Source organism: Leptonotus elevatus, chromosome 15 (assembly GCF_054856555.1).
Source record: "Leptonotus elevatus isolate MCC_2025b chromosome 15, RoL_Lele_1.0, whole genome shotgun sequence".
Taxonomy (NCBI): Eukaryota; Metazoa; Chordata; class Actinopteri; order Syngnathiformes; family Syngnathidae; genus Leptonotus; species Leptonotus elevatus.
In genome coordinates this window covers 12,317,005-12,332,434 of record NC_141253.1, presented here as the reverse complement: position 1 = coordinate 12,332,434, position 15,430 = coordinate 12,317,005, and the positions used below count along the sequence as shown (strand labels likewise).

Sequence of the window (15,430 nt, the reverse complement as noted above, 5' to 3'; positions counted from 1 at the left end):
AGCGATTTATGTAAAGAAAAGGAAGTTGTTGAGAAGAAAGACACGAAAAAACTAAAAGAGACTTTTTTTCCCCTAAGGCTGCCTGCTGTTCATTCACAGAAACAAACCTCGGACACAAACAGCAGAGCGGCAGTCAGTGGCTTTGGGGCTCTTCGAAATATGCATCTCTAATCAATGCCATGCCACACTTACATAATCGGGATGGCGGCCATGTTTGCACTCTCCCTCTCCCTTTTCCGTGGGTCTGGAAACATGTTCTCAGAAAACCACCGGGAGGATTTGGTCATACTTTCCGAAATCGAAGCCTGATTCTGGACGTTCCTCGACAACTTGCACTCAGTTCACGTGGAAAATGAGCAGTTAACTGGCAAAAGCCCAATGTAACATTTTTATTCCTTCCAATGAAGCCTCTGTTTAAAATTACATAATGACACCTAATACAACTAATCTTATTAGATTGTACCAACATCAGTTAAAGTGATTTGTCAATATATTTGGGCTATTAATGAAAGGCTAATAGAGCCTCTGAGCAAACACAGCTCTTTCATTTTTTCTTAATCTGTGTTCACGTTACCTGAAGGCAAGCCTTTCCCCCTCAGCCTTTCCCGAATTTCTTTACTCCGCTCGGGAAGAGACTCTCTGTCAGTCAGCAGTCCATCCAGCTGAGGCAGAGAAAGAGAATACAAATGTGCTGTTCATCTTTGAATGTTTACTTACAAAAAGGACACAGTGATGATTTTCCACAATGTATCCATTAGACAACATATGGAATTTTGAAGAAGAGAACTAGAAATGTGTGGTTGAAAACAACAACAATTTAGCTAAATGCTATTATTTCTAAACTACTGAACTAATTTTTCACCAACCTAGTTTTGTAAAATGTGCCTCTAAACTAACCAGCGGAAAGCGACATGTTTAGCACCACTATACAAAAGTGAATCATACTGCTGCGACTGATATGCCAACATTGAAAAGTGGGACAGTGTGGGACCCTTTAAAATGAAAACGAACAGAAAACGCATACCTCATAGTAATATTTTGCTGTTATAAGCTTCTGAACATACGGTCAAGTTCAAATTGGATATTATTTAATATACAGTAGATAATTTTTTACCAATCTTTCTGAAATATACTTGTAACGACCATTTTTATATTAACTATGTGTGGCTTTAACAAAAAAATATTGAGATGATTACCTAAAATTCAGTATACAGGAAGTTACACAGCCTCTTTGTAGGTGATAACATGAACCATATGATTGTGGCTGCCTTGGCAAATAACGCACCTGAGAAAGGCTACCAAGCACCAAGCGGACCAGCTTTCTGACATACGAAAACGGAGGGTCACAAGTGGAGTTTCGAATGTGTTCGCTGCAGATGTCCAGCACCGTGCGCAGCGACATTCGGCTCAGTGTGACATCGTCACACATGTTGAGGAGCAGGCTGTTTAGGTGTTCCCCCAACTTCATGGGCTACATGGAGAAACAAAGTCAAGACGAAATAGTTACGAAACAAGCAGAGGAGGAAGCAATGCGTATCAAGCAGCCGTGATTCACCTGGCTTTGGGGTATCTCGTAGTCTGCTCCCCAATAGAGGGTCATCCCCAAAGAGTACATGTGCATCTAGATAGATAGAATTAGAACAAGAACAATGGACAACAAAGACAAACATGAGAAATGCACACGTCCAGTACAAAACACCGTTAGCTCAAGTCATAAAATATAAGTAAAGCTGTAAGATGTTAAATTCTTGCTATTTTGGAAGGACAGGATCCACAAAACAGAAATGGAGGACATTTTTCCCCCACTTTCTTTCTCCTGTTACTCAGCGCTGGGAAGAAAATTTACTTCCCCTCAATGTTAGTCTTGGTGGAAGAAAGAATAACTTTGCGATGGCCAAGAAATGCAACATAACTTTCCAAGGCCGGGGCACGCATTTAAAGCACGCGTTCTAAAAATGTTAACATTTAATAAAAACAGCAAAGTGAAAGGTGCATTGAGAGGAAAAATAGGATCTTCAGCCCAGAGTGAGTGATAATGAGGTTGGGGCGATTAGATTTTTAAGCCTCCAGGGTTGAGCAGAGACGGGACCAGTGGTGGAAAACTGACGCAGCAAAAAAGTATGTTGAGGTCTGCGGGACTGTGCCAGACGGGAATGCAGTTATACAAGCTTTCACCTCCTCTACAGGAGGCAAATGCTCTAATAGAGGGGGTGTGGTTTAGGCAAAACAAAACAAAACATTGCAGTCAACTGTTGCGAATGCACAAAGATCTGTCAAGAGCTTTAATTCAATGCTTTATCGGACAAGGAAAAACAAAAGAACACACCTCGCAGTAAGACTGTGCTGTTGGCAGTCTCTTCGAAAAGACACATTATTGTTGAACTTCCCAGGCTGATAGTGTGGCCTTTTAAGAGTGGAATAGTATCCCTTGTGTTATGCGTCATTAAACATGAAAGTGCTTATGGGCAATTTCACCAAAGAAGCAACATTTAAAAAAAAAAGTATGTAGTTTAGAGACTTTTGAAATACAATATGTCTATGGTGGCACATGCCAAATAGTCATTCAAAGTGTTTGTTGGGGCTTCTGACATGGCCGCTGAAATACTAAACACCAATGACAATGTTTTTGTACCTTCTCGATGTCAGAGACAGACGCCAGGATGCTCCCCTCCAGGACTTCGGGGGCTGTGAAGGCTCTCAGGTCCTGCTGAGTGACATACTCGTCTGTGAAGGAGATGTTGCCTGAGGGCATGAGCAGGAGAGACCACGGGGAGATGATGAAGCCCATCGCTGAGGGGTCTGAGGAGGGGGGGAAACAGACAATTGACCCATGGGAGATAAGATCAGGAAGCCAAACACATCCAATTAGGTAAATTCCAAGCTATTTTAACACACCCGGTGTGATGAGGTAAATCACTGCAACAAAGCTCAGAGATCTAGTCACATTTTATCTAAACATTTGTAGCCTGGATGAGACCGCTGAGGAAATTCAAGACGGTGGAAGTAAACAAACAAGCTGCGAGAAAATAACTGTTGCAGCGCAGAGGAAAGGCCTTTGGGAGAAATGTACTTTTTCCGACCAAGCCGCAGCCAGCCCCACGGTTAGTGTGTGCTTTAAAAATATACAAAGGAATGTTTGAGCAGCCCTGCAAAATTCTTTTCTTCCAAGTGATACAAAAACCCAGGAGAGCCACAGAAAGAAAGAAAAAAAGCACACGAATAAACTTGAAACATTTTCTTTCCAAAAGCTGGAATTTGCTATGTAAATAGAAGTTTCCTGTTTAAAACTACGGCGAACATTTGGGGGGGTACTCTTGCTCGTCCTAAAACAATGCAATATGCCATTGTGATAAGAGGTTCTGTCTCATACTAAATGTTTCATGCAGACAATGCCACAGAAAGCATGCAAAGAAACAATAAAAAAAAAAAGAGGCACTTTTTTTTTTTAAGTACACAGTAAAGTATCAGAAATGGTAAAATAAAGTCAAACGGTGTCACACATACACAGATTGCTAATCGAGTCAAATTTGAGCATGCCACGCATTCACACTAATGGACATTTTAGAGTCTTAAATGAACCTAACAAGCATGTTTCAGGGATGTGCGAGGAAGTGAGAGTACTAAGAGAAAACCCACACAAGAACAGGAACATACAAAATTCACATGGAAAAAACGGAATCCTGCTAACCACTATATCACCGTTCTGCCAACACTGGAATAATGGGTATTTTTGTGTGGAAAGTGGACCGAGCCAGAGGTCAACTACTGTCATGCAACTGATTATGGTCGACTAGAACAAGAAAAATCATTCTTGTATAAACATTGCAACTAACTACATAGCACCCATTGTTCGACTAGTCTATTCATTATATCTGAAACGTGAATGAAGCAAACGTCACATCAGAGAACACACAGGTGAGTCATGCTGATGCAGTAACAGAAACCAACCTGGAATTACGGTAACTAATTCCACCCTACTAGGTAATTAATAGAGATTAGAATATAGTATGTCATTTTATTCCATAATATGTACGATACAGATTGAGTTATTATGACCCTTTATAACATGTACTTGTTCATAACTGACTGGTGAAGAGCTATTACTAGACCATCCAAGCAAACATACATGTACTTGTACGAGCGCGCATCAGTTTCTGTTGACCAAGTAGCAGTAAAACTGAACAATCAACACATTGTGAAAAAACACAATATTTGGTACACAATTAAGTGGCATCAATATACAGTACTATGTGGTGCATCTGCCCTCACAAAGGGAAATACATGCCCTTTAATGAGCCCTGCAACAAAATTACATTTCAAAATGTCAGCTTTTACAGGCAGTGTAAACCATGTTACTAGTATTGACTGTTGCCGTCAGAATGCCAGTAAACTTGGCCTTGGTCACTTGTTGTTAATGTAAAGTGCTTCATCGCTTTTTTGGGGGGGGGGGGGGGGGCATTTTACAGTGGGTGAACTATTTTTACATGGGTCTGACAGTTGAGAACAACAAAACATTCTTCAGTCTTATGCATCACACTTTCCATTATTTCCAATAAGGAGAGTTCAACCAAGATTTATTCATGTTAATTCCTATAATTTAAAAACAAAGTTTACAAACCTTTTAAACTATTGGAATGTTTCAAACACGCACAACTGCCTTATAGTTCTATGTGAGGGTTCAAAAGTGGGGGTCCAGCCTTCATCATGGAGTTTTCATGTTCTTCACGCGTGAATGTCTGGACTCTCTCCCACTACTCTGGGTTCCTCCCACATTCCAAAAACATGTTTCTAAGGTTAACTGAAAACTGTAAATTGTGAATGACAGTGGGAATGTCTTTATTTTTTATTTTTGTCTATTTCAGTCCAGGTTGTAGCCCGCCTCTCATGCAAAGACAACTGGGTTGGCCTCAAGCTCACCTGCGACCATATCTCAATAATGAGGCTAAGTGTAATAGAAAATGGATGGATGGATGGTCACAGTTTCAGCCTAGGACCAATTTGTTTATTATTTTCAAAATAAACAAAAAAATATACAACAACAAAAAAGATCCCGACTTTTATTAATGTTAATGCATTCATCCATCCATTTTTTGAACCACTTATTCCTCACAAGGGTCACGGGGGTGCTGGAGCCTATCCCAGCTGTCTTCAGGCAGTAGGCGGCGTACACCCTGAACCGGTTGCCAGCCAATCGCAAGGCACACAGACGAACAACCACTCACACTCGCAATCACACCCAGGGACAATTTGGAGTGTTCAATTGGCCTACCATGCATGTCTTTGGAACGTGGGAGGACCGGAGTACGCGGGAAGAAACCCACACAGGCACAGGGAGAACATGCAAACTCCACACAGGAAGGCCGAAGCCTGGACTCGATCCCGCATCCTCTGCACTGGGAGGCGGACGTGCTAACCAGTTAGCCACTGTGCCGCCTCATTACGTTAAATTTATATTAATTCCCAGGGAATGTTTGAAACATCAACTTTAAACAATTTAACATTTCAGTTATTAATATAAAAATAAAAAAGGTTTTCAAATTGTATCATCAAAGGGCAGTGTGATCCTTTGAACAACCAGAACCTCATCACGGAACTCTAAAATGTAAGAGCGGTCCTCTTGACGTAAAAACACCATCATGGCATAAAACAGGCCTCGCTGATAAGTTGAGCAAAAACTCCATGATACTCAGCAAAAATCAGCCAGCTGAGTACTGTACATCTGGAGGGAGTGTCAAGCTGGTTAAGGCAGACATAGATGAAACTAAATCTTTGCAAACTCATCAAAACGAGGGCTACTGTGCCAACATAAGCAGGTGCAGTAGCCTATACGAGACGACTGGGCAGCACCACACCTCACGTTTTTCTCCAACTTTTTTTTTAACAACAATATAAAGAAGAGAAAGGAGAGCCCTGTGGTGCCCGCTGACAACCTGCACCGTCTGACTGAAAACTTCTCTTCAGTCGATGTTTTTCATCCAGTCCTGTCAAGCACAAACGTTTTTCTGCCACAGTCCATTTTGGTTTATTTGCCCTATTAAATGTATGACTATATTTTATGACAACAATGTATTCAATGATTGTTCTTATACAGGTGAATCTTAAATAAATAAGAATATAGTGGGAAAGTTTCTCCCCTCTGCAAACATTTATTACGTGTCTGTCAGAAATCATCAAAGGCGAGTACTCGTTTTAATTTATATTCGTTTTACAGGGTAACTTCTCTTTATCCATGTAGTATATAAGAGTTAAGAATGTTAAAATGCTACTTAAAGGAGACATATTGTGGAAAATTGACTTTTTAATCGCTAGCAAATAAATAGTTGTGTCTCCCCAGTGGCAGCCCACCAATGAAGTGTGAAATGAGTGTTTGGTGATGCGTCCATGCTAGGGCCCGACCGATATGCATTTTTTGAGGCCGATACAGATTTTTGGCAGAAAAAATAAACTTTCGCTATTAAGATTTACTCTGCTTTGAATGACAAGTCCATAGTATGACCTTAACAAATGTCATGCAGTATACAAGGTTATTGTATAGATGTGTGTCAATAATAAAACAATTCTGACTTGTTTACAACTGCTGTACTGTATATGGTTAGAGTACATAATTTGGCTGGAAAAATAGCATTCACGATTATCTGATTGAGATTGAAATCATGATTAAAACCATTTGTGATTTCAAAACTTAGTATTTATTCAAAAACTAAGGCTGCTCAACTACTTAAAAATGTCACAATAGCATCATGCCGATTTGTTCTTGTACCTTGTTTTTGTTAAGCACAAATTATGTTGTAAATATGTGAAATTCCTACCTCTTGCATTTTTATTACTCATTTTTATTTTAAGCATTAACATTTTCTGTTATATATTTTTATCTTGTGTTATTTTCACAAGTCTTTGGACTTACTGGGCTAACCTGGTACCCCTCAGGGATTTATTTTGTGCCATGTCATGTGGAAATGTGTGCTAAGACAAAATAAATCCTTGGATGTTTGCATCCTTGAATTTTGAGAAAATAAATGCTTTGAATTCTTGAAATCTGAACTTTAAATACAACTTGAAAAAACAATGACAAAATAAAAATAAGAGCGTGAATTAAGAATAGAATATACTCAAATAATAGCAACTGAAAAAACAGTAAGAAAAAATACTGACTGTTCCTGTGCATTTTGGCCTCTTGGGGCAGTATGGTGCCGTGCATCCATGGTGTACACACTTAAAGTGAGTACAGAAGAATGTTACAATTAAATTATATTAAAATAACTCATTTTTCACACATTGGGAAGAATTTGTGCCTTTGTGTCGTCTTATCTTACCCGTGGGTATGTGTTCCCACACCATGTGTGTGTGAAGATTTGTTATTTGAAGGAAAAACACTCCAGAAGTTGATGCTAACTTCTGGTTAGCTAGCAATGTTTTAAAAATGAAGAATGTTTTGTATTTAAATATACAGTGGGTGTTATTCTTATTGTCGTGTGTTTAGTTTTACAGTTAACTCCAACTGAGATGTCATTAAACAGTTTAAAGGACGCACGGGGGACAACAGAATAACCAGAATAACATACGCTACACACTTGCTCGTTGCTAATCATGATACGCAAGCAAAATGGTGCATTCAGGGTACCTTTACAGCGTCGGAAACGTCGGGTGTCTTCGACAACATTTATAACGCTTTAAGGGGAAAATAATCGGCCATTTGGCCCAATTGGCAGATGTTTGAAGGGCAATAATCGACCGATTAATCAGTCGGCCCCTGCAGTGTACTGTATGAAGTTATTAATTGTTGCTACTCAACACCCCCCCCACCTATTTGAAAAGAACTGCATTACATTGAATGCTGTACATTAGAATTTTATTATGCAGCAACTTCAACTAATTCCCTTGTTTAAAAATGTTCTTACAAGAGAATAAGTTGGAGATAAGTTTTCATTGTAATGTAATTACAAACTTTAAGAAGTAAATAAGTAGGACTAACAGGCTCCATTGAGAGGGTTTCACTTTTAGCTTATTCTTGGCAATCTGTAATTATCTCGACGAGCATGCGGTGGTATAGTGACAAGCGCAAACAAAGCAGGTTGAGAACTGCGAAAACTGGAAAATATGACTCAAGCGAGATAAGAAAATGAAGCCAAAAACTGTGTGGTCGGCAGTTTTATGGACACAGAGAACTTAAACAGCGAGGTTAAAATGGTGGCACTGACTCGATGCAAATGTGAATGCAATGATTAAGATATGCAAAAAATACATCTTGAATTTCCATTTTCATACCTTTGTGAAAGAGCTCCTGAAGACTTTCAGCGCTCTGGCTCAGCACCGCCCAGACTTCCTCCTCCTGGAGCGGACCTCCTCTGACCTCCAAGGCTTCTGCCAGCGAGACGTGCATCTTCCCTGTACAAGTAAAGAAGGAGAGAATGGTGATTGTATGATCAAAGAGCTACATTCTTTTTCTTCAGTTTTGTAGTATAATATGGCAGGAAGGAAGGAATCGTTATTGTGCCAGTGGCAGTCATAATAAAAGCCCTGGAAATAGAATGACCACAACGCAGATGTTCGATCATTAAATGATGATTCGATTTTTATTTTTTATTTTTACAGACACCTCGTAAGTCACAGTGAACCACAATCGCTCATAACGTCATACCAGAAACCGTAAATACTGCAAAACTTAAAAATAATAAGGCACTCCAGACAATCTCATAAGACATCAGCAAGCCTTGTGAGGCCTTATTAAATCTGACGAGATTGCAGAAAATCTTTCAAGGCCTCTGCAAATCTAACTAGACTTCAGAAAATCTTTTCAGACCTCAGGAAGTATAGTATCACAATAGAGATCGACAGATATGTTTTTTTCCCGATATCAATACCGATTATTAGAAGTCAAGAAGGCTGATAGCCAATATTTGGAGCCGATACTCACTTGCACTGAAAGGGAAAATGGTGAGATTGAGAAAAAAAAAATACAAACTCCAATTCTTCATTTTGTTACAATGTCTTGAAGAGTATATTTTTAAACAACTTTTCAGACAAAAAAAAAATCTTAGACAACAGACATCTTTGTTTGAATTATTTTACAAAATGTTAAGGTTGCTTCCAGTGAGCATATTTAAAAAGGTTAAATACAATTTTAAACAATAGCTATAGCTCCCTATTATTTTCTACAATAAAAAGTTTTCCAAAATGTCATATCTGATGTTAAATTTTCCCTGATCTTAGTTTTTAATTTCAAACAAAAACAGAAGGTGCAGAGAGTTTCCAGGGTCAGCATCATCTCTTAGTTAACTAAACATTAAATAAATAGTTCCCTTAAGTGAACAGTTTTAAATTGATATTATCATCAGCCGTCAGATTTTGCCCATATATAAGACATCAGAAGAAAAAAAAAAATCACAGAAGAGTACGGCAATCTTCACAAGACTTCTGCAAATCTTACAAGATTTAAGAAAATCTCAGGTAACTACAACAAGACGTCAATAGATCTTGTAAAATTTCAACAAATCATGTCAGACTTCAGAAAATCATGCAAAACTTAAATCTTGGAATCGTTCATCAAAATCCCGAAGAGCTCAGCAATTCTAACAAAATTTTAACAAACTTAACTCTCACAAAACAAAACATCTCTAGTGACTTGAGCAAGTCTTACAAGACTCGAAAAAAATTACAGAAATCTCACAAAACTTCAAAACAATTCTGCAAAACTTCATAAAATCTCAGGAAACTTCAGCAACTCTAACAAGACTCACGAGCAAATCTTGCAAACCTTCAACAAATCTCAGCGGACGTACGCAAAACTTGAAACACTTGCTGATGGTAAAGAAGCAAAATGCACTGACAACAATAGAACAGCAAATGCAGCTCGCTGACGTTGACATGTGGAGAAAGAACATTTCCTGCCAGGCTGCTTAGAACTAAATAACTGATAAGGATAATCATCGGGAAGTAGATGCCTTGTGAAGTGACTCACTTCTCAAGAACAGGCTATGATGTCTATGAACGTTAGTCACTAAAGCTACCACTCGTTGCAACAATAAGTGTAAATTGTATTGTTTTAGTGGTGCGGTTAACTTGTTTTACGCTCATATTGTACTTAAGGCTGGTGGAACGTGATAAAGTTACGTACTTAAACATTCCCTGTACACTTAATAAAAGTTGCAAATGTAATCTTCTGCAGAAGAAGTCAGTGAAACTTTCATTTCAGCACTTGGTGGTGGAGTCATGGAAAGCGGAGGGCCGTTACCAATCCGTCTCAGTGCAAGTCACAACAAGCGTTGACTCCTATCATAAAATCTTAGAGCATATCAAAGAAATGTCCTCAGGGATGTGGGGAGGTTTTGGCTTTTCGTTAAATTTTACGACATTTGAGACATAATGATTTACGTAAAAATTCGTTAGGGGTTTAAGTGTATGCCAGCGACTGAGATTGATTTATAGAAACTCAATATTATAGACTCCACTGCCTAAGTTTGTTTTTAAATGAGCCAAAACGGGTATTTTACAATACTGCTGTATGTAGGAGGCAACGACTAAGATGAATTGAGCATTTTATACTGTATTTCCAAATCAGGCCACTAAAATGATCTAGTATGCCCCTTTTGGTAGTGTGTTTTCTAAGAGCATCCAAATGCATCTTAATGTGTCACTCTCACTAAAGCACTGCACACTTTTTTTTATTTAGACCTCTCCTTTAAATTAAACAGTTAACCACTTTTTTTCTTCTTCTTGAAAATAGAAACGTACCTGACCACGAGCAAGTTTTAAGAGTAACACGCCCACACTTGCACAGATGGGCACAACGTGGGCAGGCAAATAACAACCGGGTCTGTCAAAAAACAGCACTGGCACTCCCAATTTTAAGCTTCCTTGACACTTCTTTTTAAAACATTAGTGGTTTTCTGAACATTTTCCTGTAACTGAACAGAGGTCACGAGTTTATATATATATATAGCAGTGCATTAGGTATCACAAAGAGCCAAAACGGTGTCTCCTTTATCAATTTTAATGAGCTTTTTTTTTTTCAGTGTCAAAAGATTGAAAATATGTTTTATCACTAGTAGGTTGGTTGTCTGTTCTTTTATCCACTTGTATATGGGAGCGGATGAGAAACTTCAGCAGATGCACTTTGGAATACATTGTGGATGTGTACAAGTTTTTTTTCTTTAAAAATAAATCTTTAATCTTTTTTTCCCTAGAAGTTCTCAGAATCATTTGGCTTATCCATTTCTTCACAAAACTGGAAGAGTTAGCAGTAAAAAAAATGAGGAATTGGAGGATATATTGGTGCTTACTTTTCCGGTGCCGTTCATGAACAACATGACTAACCATGTTTTGAATAACGCATATTTAACGGCCAGTTAACCAGTGGTTAAAATAACGGAGAACTAAACAACGGGCCCCCTTTGTGTGAAACCTTTTTACTAGGCTTACTATCTTACCTACCATAAGACTAGCTCAGCGCCAACTTTTGTGAGGGTAAAGAAAACGTAGCATTAACATGGCGGTAATGCCGACCCAACGCTATTTAGGGCGGCTGTTTCCAAAGCCCCCTTCAATCATGAGCGGGGCCGTGGTCCAATGAGAGTGCATTGCGGCCCGAGTGAGGATAAAAACATTCCACTGTGTTGAAACAACAAGGGCCGCGAAACAATCAGTCTTCACAGCAGCGCTTGCCATTCTCACGGCTAATGAGTGAGATGGCGAGGAACCCGCTTGCCTCTCGCTCTTCTCGCTTGCGCAATAGAATGGATAACCTGCATTCCTGCATAAACATGGCAGGCCTATTACAGGCGCACTCATTAACTCTTTTCTCACTAAAAGATTCTGAGAAAGGAGGCCGTTTCACAGATATCCCGACCTCTAATCAGTCCGTTGACCCACTTTAGGGAATCCTGCTATGCTCCAAATCTTCCCATGATGCACTCAACTTTTTTTGCAGCCAACTTTCTCTGTCTATATTATATTCTTATCAACTAAAGACTGCTTGTACGCAGGGATGACCACTTAAACGCAATAGAGAACATTTATTTTTGCTTTTCAAATTCTGAAGCAGGTGGGCGAAGCGCTTCTTGTTTCCATGCTATTTGTGATAATAAGCAGAATACAACAACCCAGAGTGGTGGCCTAGCATGAATGGAGCTCAATTTCCCATAGCTGATGTCAAGTTGTACCCTGCTAGACAATAAAACACCAGGGGGGTCCTCAGTTACAATGGTCCCAACATATGACTTTTTAGGTAACTAACCACAATGAACTAGTTTGCATAGTGGCGAAAGATGGTCATTTATGGCCAAGAAGTGTTTTTCATAAAAAATATTTACACAGCGGTACCCAAGGTAAATGATAGACCAGAGGTCACAAACCTTTTTGAAACAGAGCTACTTCTTGTGTACTGATCATTGCGAAGGGTTACCAGTTAGATACGTTCTTCTGAAACAGTATATTTGCTCGAATATTTAGCTTAGCGAGCGCCTGGAAATTAACACAGTGTAGTGCACTCCCTTTTGCCTCAACTGAACTGAACTGAACTGAACATTAATCCACAATCGGGTTTTAAGTTTCTTCACACATTTTTTTTTTCAAGTTAAGAGGAAAATCTCTTACTTTGCTGACATTTTCAAATTTGACAAAGGCTGGAGTGACAGCCTAAATTGTCAGTAAGGGAAGAGATTTTTCATTTCACTTAAAAAAACTAATTAATCGATGCGCAATCCCAGCTATAAACCCAAACGTTGAGTTCCGATGCTATTGTTTAAACAAAAATAAATTAGCTTTAATCACACTTTAACACGGAACTAAGAACATTTGGAGGACCATTGAGTTTTCAGACAGCAGGTGGAGTATGTATACAGGGCCAAAAAGGGACCCTACATGTGGGGTAGTACTTTTTTGGGAACCTTTTGGGTGGGGTCTCTGCAGCATTGATATCGGATTAGAATCTAGTAGATCCAGGAACACTACAAGTATTTCCAAGAACAGATACAACAAGACAGCCATAGCAGTTAAAAGGCAGGAATGCACTTTTCAAAAACTGGTGATTTTTCAGCCTCTCAAAATCACATTATTATCACATTGTTTATTAGATACAGTCTCAAGGTAAATAGTATACACCCTTTAGGCTATTGTTTTCAGATGCTTGGCCATAGTCACAAGGACTTAAAAGAAACTAATCCTGGAAACGTGATAGCGCCTTTTACCCCATACTTAACATGAAGCTTTTCCTTTCCTCCCGCCTTCCTGCCTGCGACAGTTTCAACACACAGATGGATCTGAAAACAATCTGTTTTGCTCTTTGTAACTTATACCAAAAAACAGTTACTTTTTCTGTTGTTCATTCTTCTAACTTTGCCAGAAAGCAACACCACCAGAACACAATTCTTAATACATCAGACTGGAGAGGAAATGTGTTCATATCCTCCAAATGTCAGAAGTGTGGTTTTGGCTGGCAAAGACATTTGCTGAGGTGAAACTCTTCCTGAAGGTGGCCCACGCCAGGAAAACAAGAGCAAACTCAGAGTGAACCGCTTTTCCGAGAGCGATGTTGGAACGAAGTGTGGCGGGACCTCGGATGCAGAACACGCACTGACGACTGAGGCTTCCAAAAGATGACGCGAGGACTGTTTTCATAACACAAACATATGAGGGGAATTCAAGAATGGCCGCACTAGTGAATAAACAGCCATTTCTACACTCCACTTTCTGTTGCTAAGAGTATTCACAGCTGTGACTTGTGAGGTCAGGGCTCTTGTGGAGAAAACAGTAGCGGGAATTTAAGAAAAAAAAGAAAGAAGTGGTGACTCAGATAAAAAATAAAAAATAAAAAAAAAGCCCACAAGCTGGTTCACATTCATTACAGCCTACCTGCTTGTACATGCTGTTTCATTAGGCTGGATTGACACAGCATGGTTCAAGTGACAATTATAACTTGTTTTGCTCTCAAGTAGCGCAACTGAGATATGCGTAATGGCAATGTAAAGAATGTTGGGGGGAAAAATGTGGACAAGTATATCTTCAGATCTGCATCAGGTCTCTTTCAAATGTGAATGGAAATCTGATAAGTATCGGCTATCTGCCAATGCAAATGCAGCATTATGACACAGATCGGACAGACTCTGTCAAGATGAGCTTGATAAACTTACCTGGCGAGCAGGAATATTGCTAATTCTGCATCGGTATTCAACCCTTTCAGGCTGTGGCCCCTCCACCTCTGAAAGGCAGCTTCTATGTACACACTTGCTTTGTCTCGAAATCTGCACAATTCCCTCTTTTCAAATGTTGTTGCTAACTGGAGGACAATATATGCTACGATAATTTCAGCAAAGTTCTTGAAACCCAAGGTAACAAGCTAGGGTAAGGCTGGGAGTGTGTCCCTGCCAATGCACGGCACTCTTGTTTCAGATTGGTTGTTTATCCTTTGGTTTCCTTAAAATCTAATTAGAAGTACAAGATGAGGCCACAGAGTGCAGATTTTTGTTTTCATTTTTCTAATATACAACTATCAAGTTTATGCCGACAGTTTTAACAAATGTGAAATCCTGCGTAGAGTTTGAATTTTCTCCTTGTGGTTGCTTGGGTATTCTCAGAGTGCTTCAACTTCCTCCCTCACTCCAATAAACGTTCATGTTCGGTTCATGAAGGACTCTAAATTGAATGGTTGTCCAATTCAAACGTGTCTTCAATGTCCTACGATTGGCTGACAACTCAAGGTCAGCTGGGATAGGCTCCAGCTCACCTGTAACCCTAATGAGGAAGAGTAATGGATGGTTACTTTTTTATACAATTAACACAAAATGCCGGTGATATTGTATCGCTATTACTTCACTAATGTTGTGGTCTTATTCGAGATGAGAACATCTAAGCTAGGGAAGTCAGGATTTCTTTTTTCCAAGTCCTACACATCCGGAACTTTAGATTTTTGGAGTTGACCTCAAGCACTTAATTTTTGCTAATCACAAGGTTGGCATAATGTGCCCCCCTTCCCACCCCCAAATCCAACTTTCACCATCTGAGCACTCAAGACAGGAACGTCCATCAATTGCATCCCTCCGCCTGGATGACAACTATTCCAAACACTCGTGAACTCTGACCTGGGCAATTGTGCCAATTGAATGGCAATGAATTGTTGAATGCTAATGAAGGGGGAAGGGAATATGGAAACGACGTTCTTCTAAAAAAAATTAAAAAACAGTCTGTCACTCTGTCATTGTTGGAATTTCTCTTTAAATTCTTACTTGTTTCCCACCAATGAGCAAAGTTGAAAAGCGACAAGCGAGCTGGTTCATTTTTATTTTACGTGCCCCACTCCTGGTAAAAAAAAAAATATATATATATATATATATAACTTACTGATTAATTGACCAAAAACACCTTGCTGTCATGCTTCAATTGTACTAAAAATATTTACATTTAAGTTCAAAAGAGCCCCTCGCAGTAGAGGCACTTA

At 39.3% G+C, this 15,430-nt stretch overlaps 1 protein-coding gene across 6 annotated transcripts in view; it reads right to left on the bottom strand.

The window, feature by feature from the left end:
• Positions 1–15,430, bottom strand: part of ptpn13 (protein tyrosine phosphatase non-receptor type 13) — a 48,186-nt gene that overhangs the window by 32,295 nt on the left and 461 nt on the right. For all 6 annotated transcript variants that reach the window (XM_086096017.1, XM_086096021.1, XM_086096019.1 and 3 more), the window contains exons 2-6: positions 8,266–8,385; positions 2,633–2,799; positions 1,556–1,621; positions 1,286–1,471; positions 575–662 (exon numbers count right to left, since the gene is read on the bottom strand). In XM_086096017.1, the coding sequence (XP_085952143.1) occupies positions 575–662; positions 1,286–1,471; positions 1,556–1,621; positions 2,633–2,799; positions 8,266–8,380 (622 nt within the window). In that variant the 5' untranslated portion in view covers positions 8,381–8,385. The remainder of the gene's footprint in view (positions 1–574; positions 663–1,285; positions 1,472–1,555; positions 1,622–2,632; positions 2,800–8,265; positions 8,386–15,430) is intronic.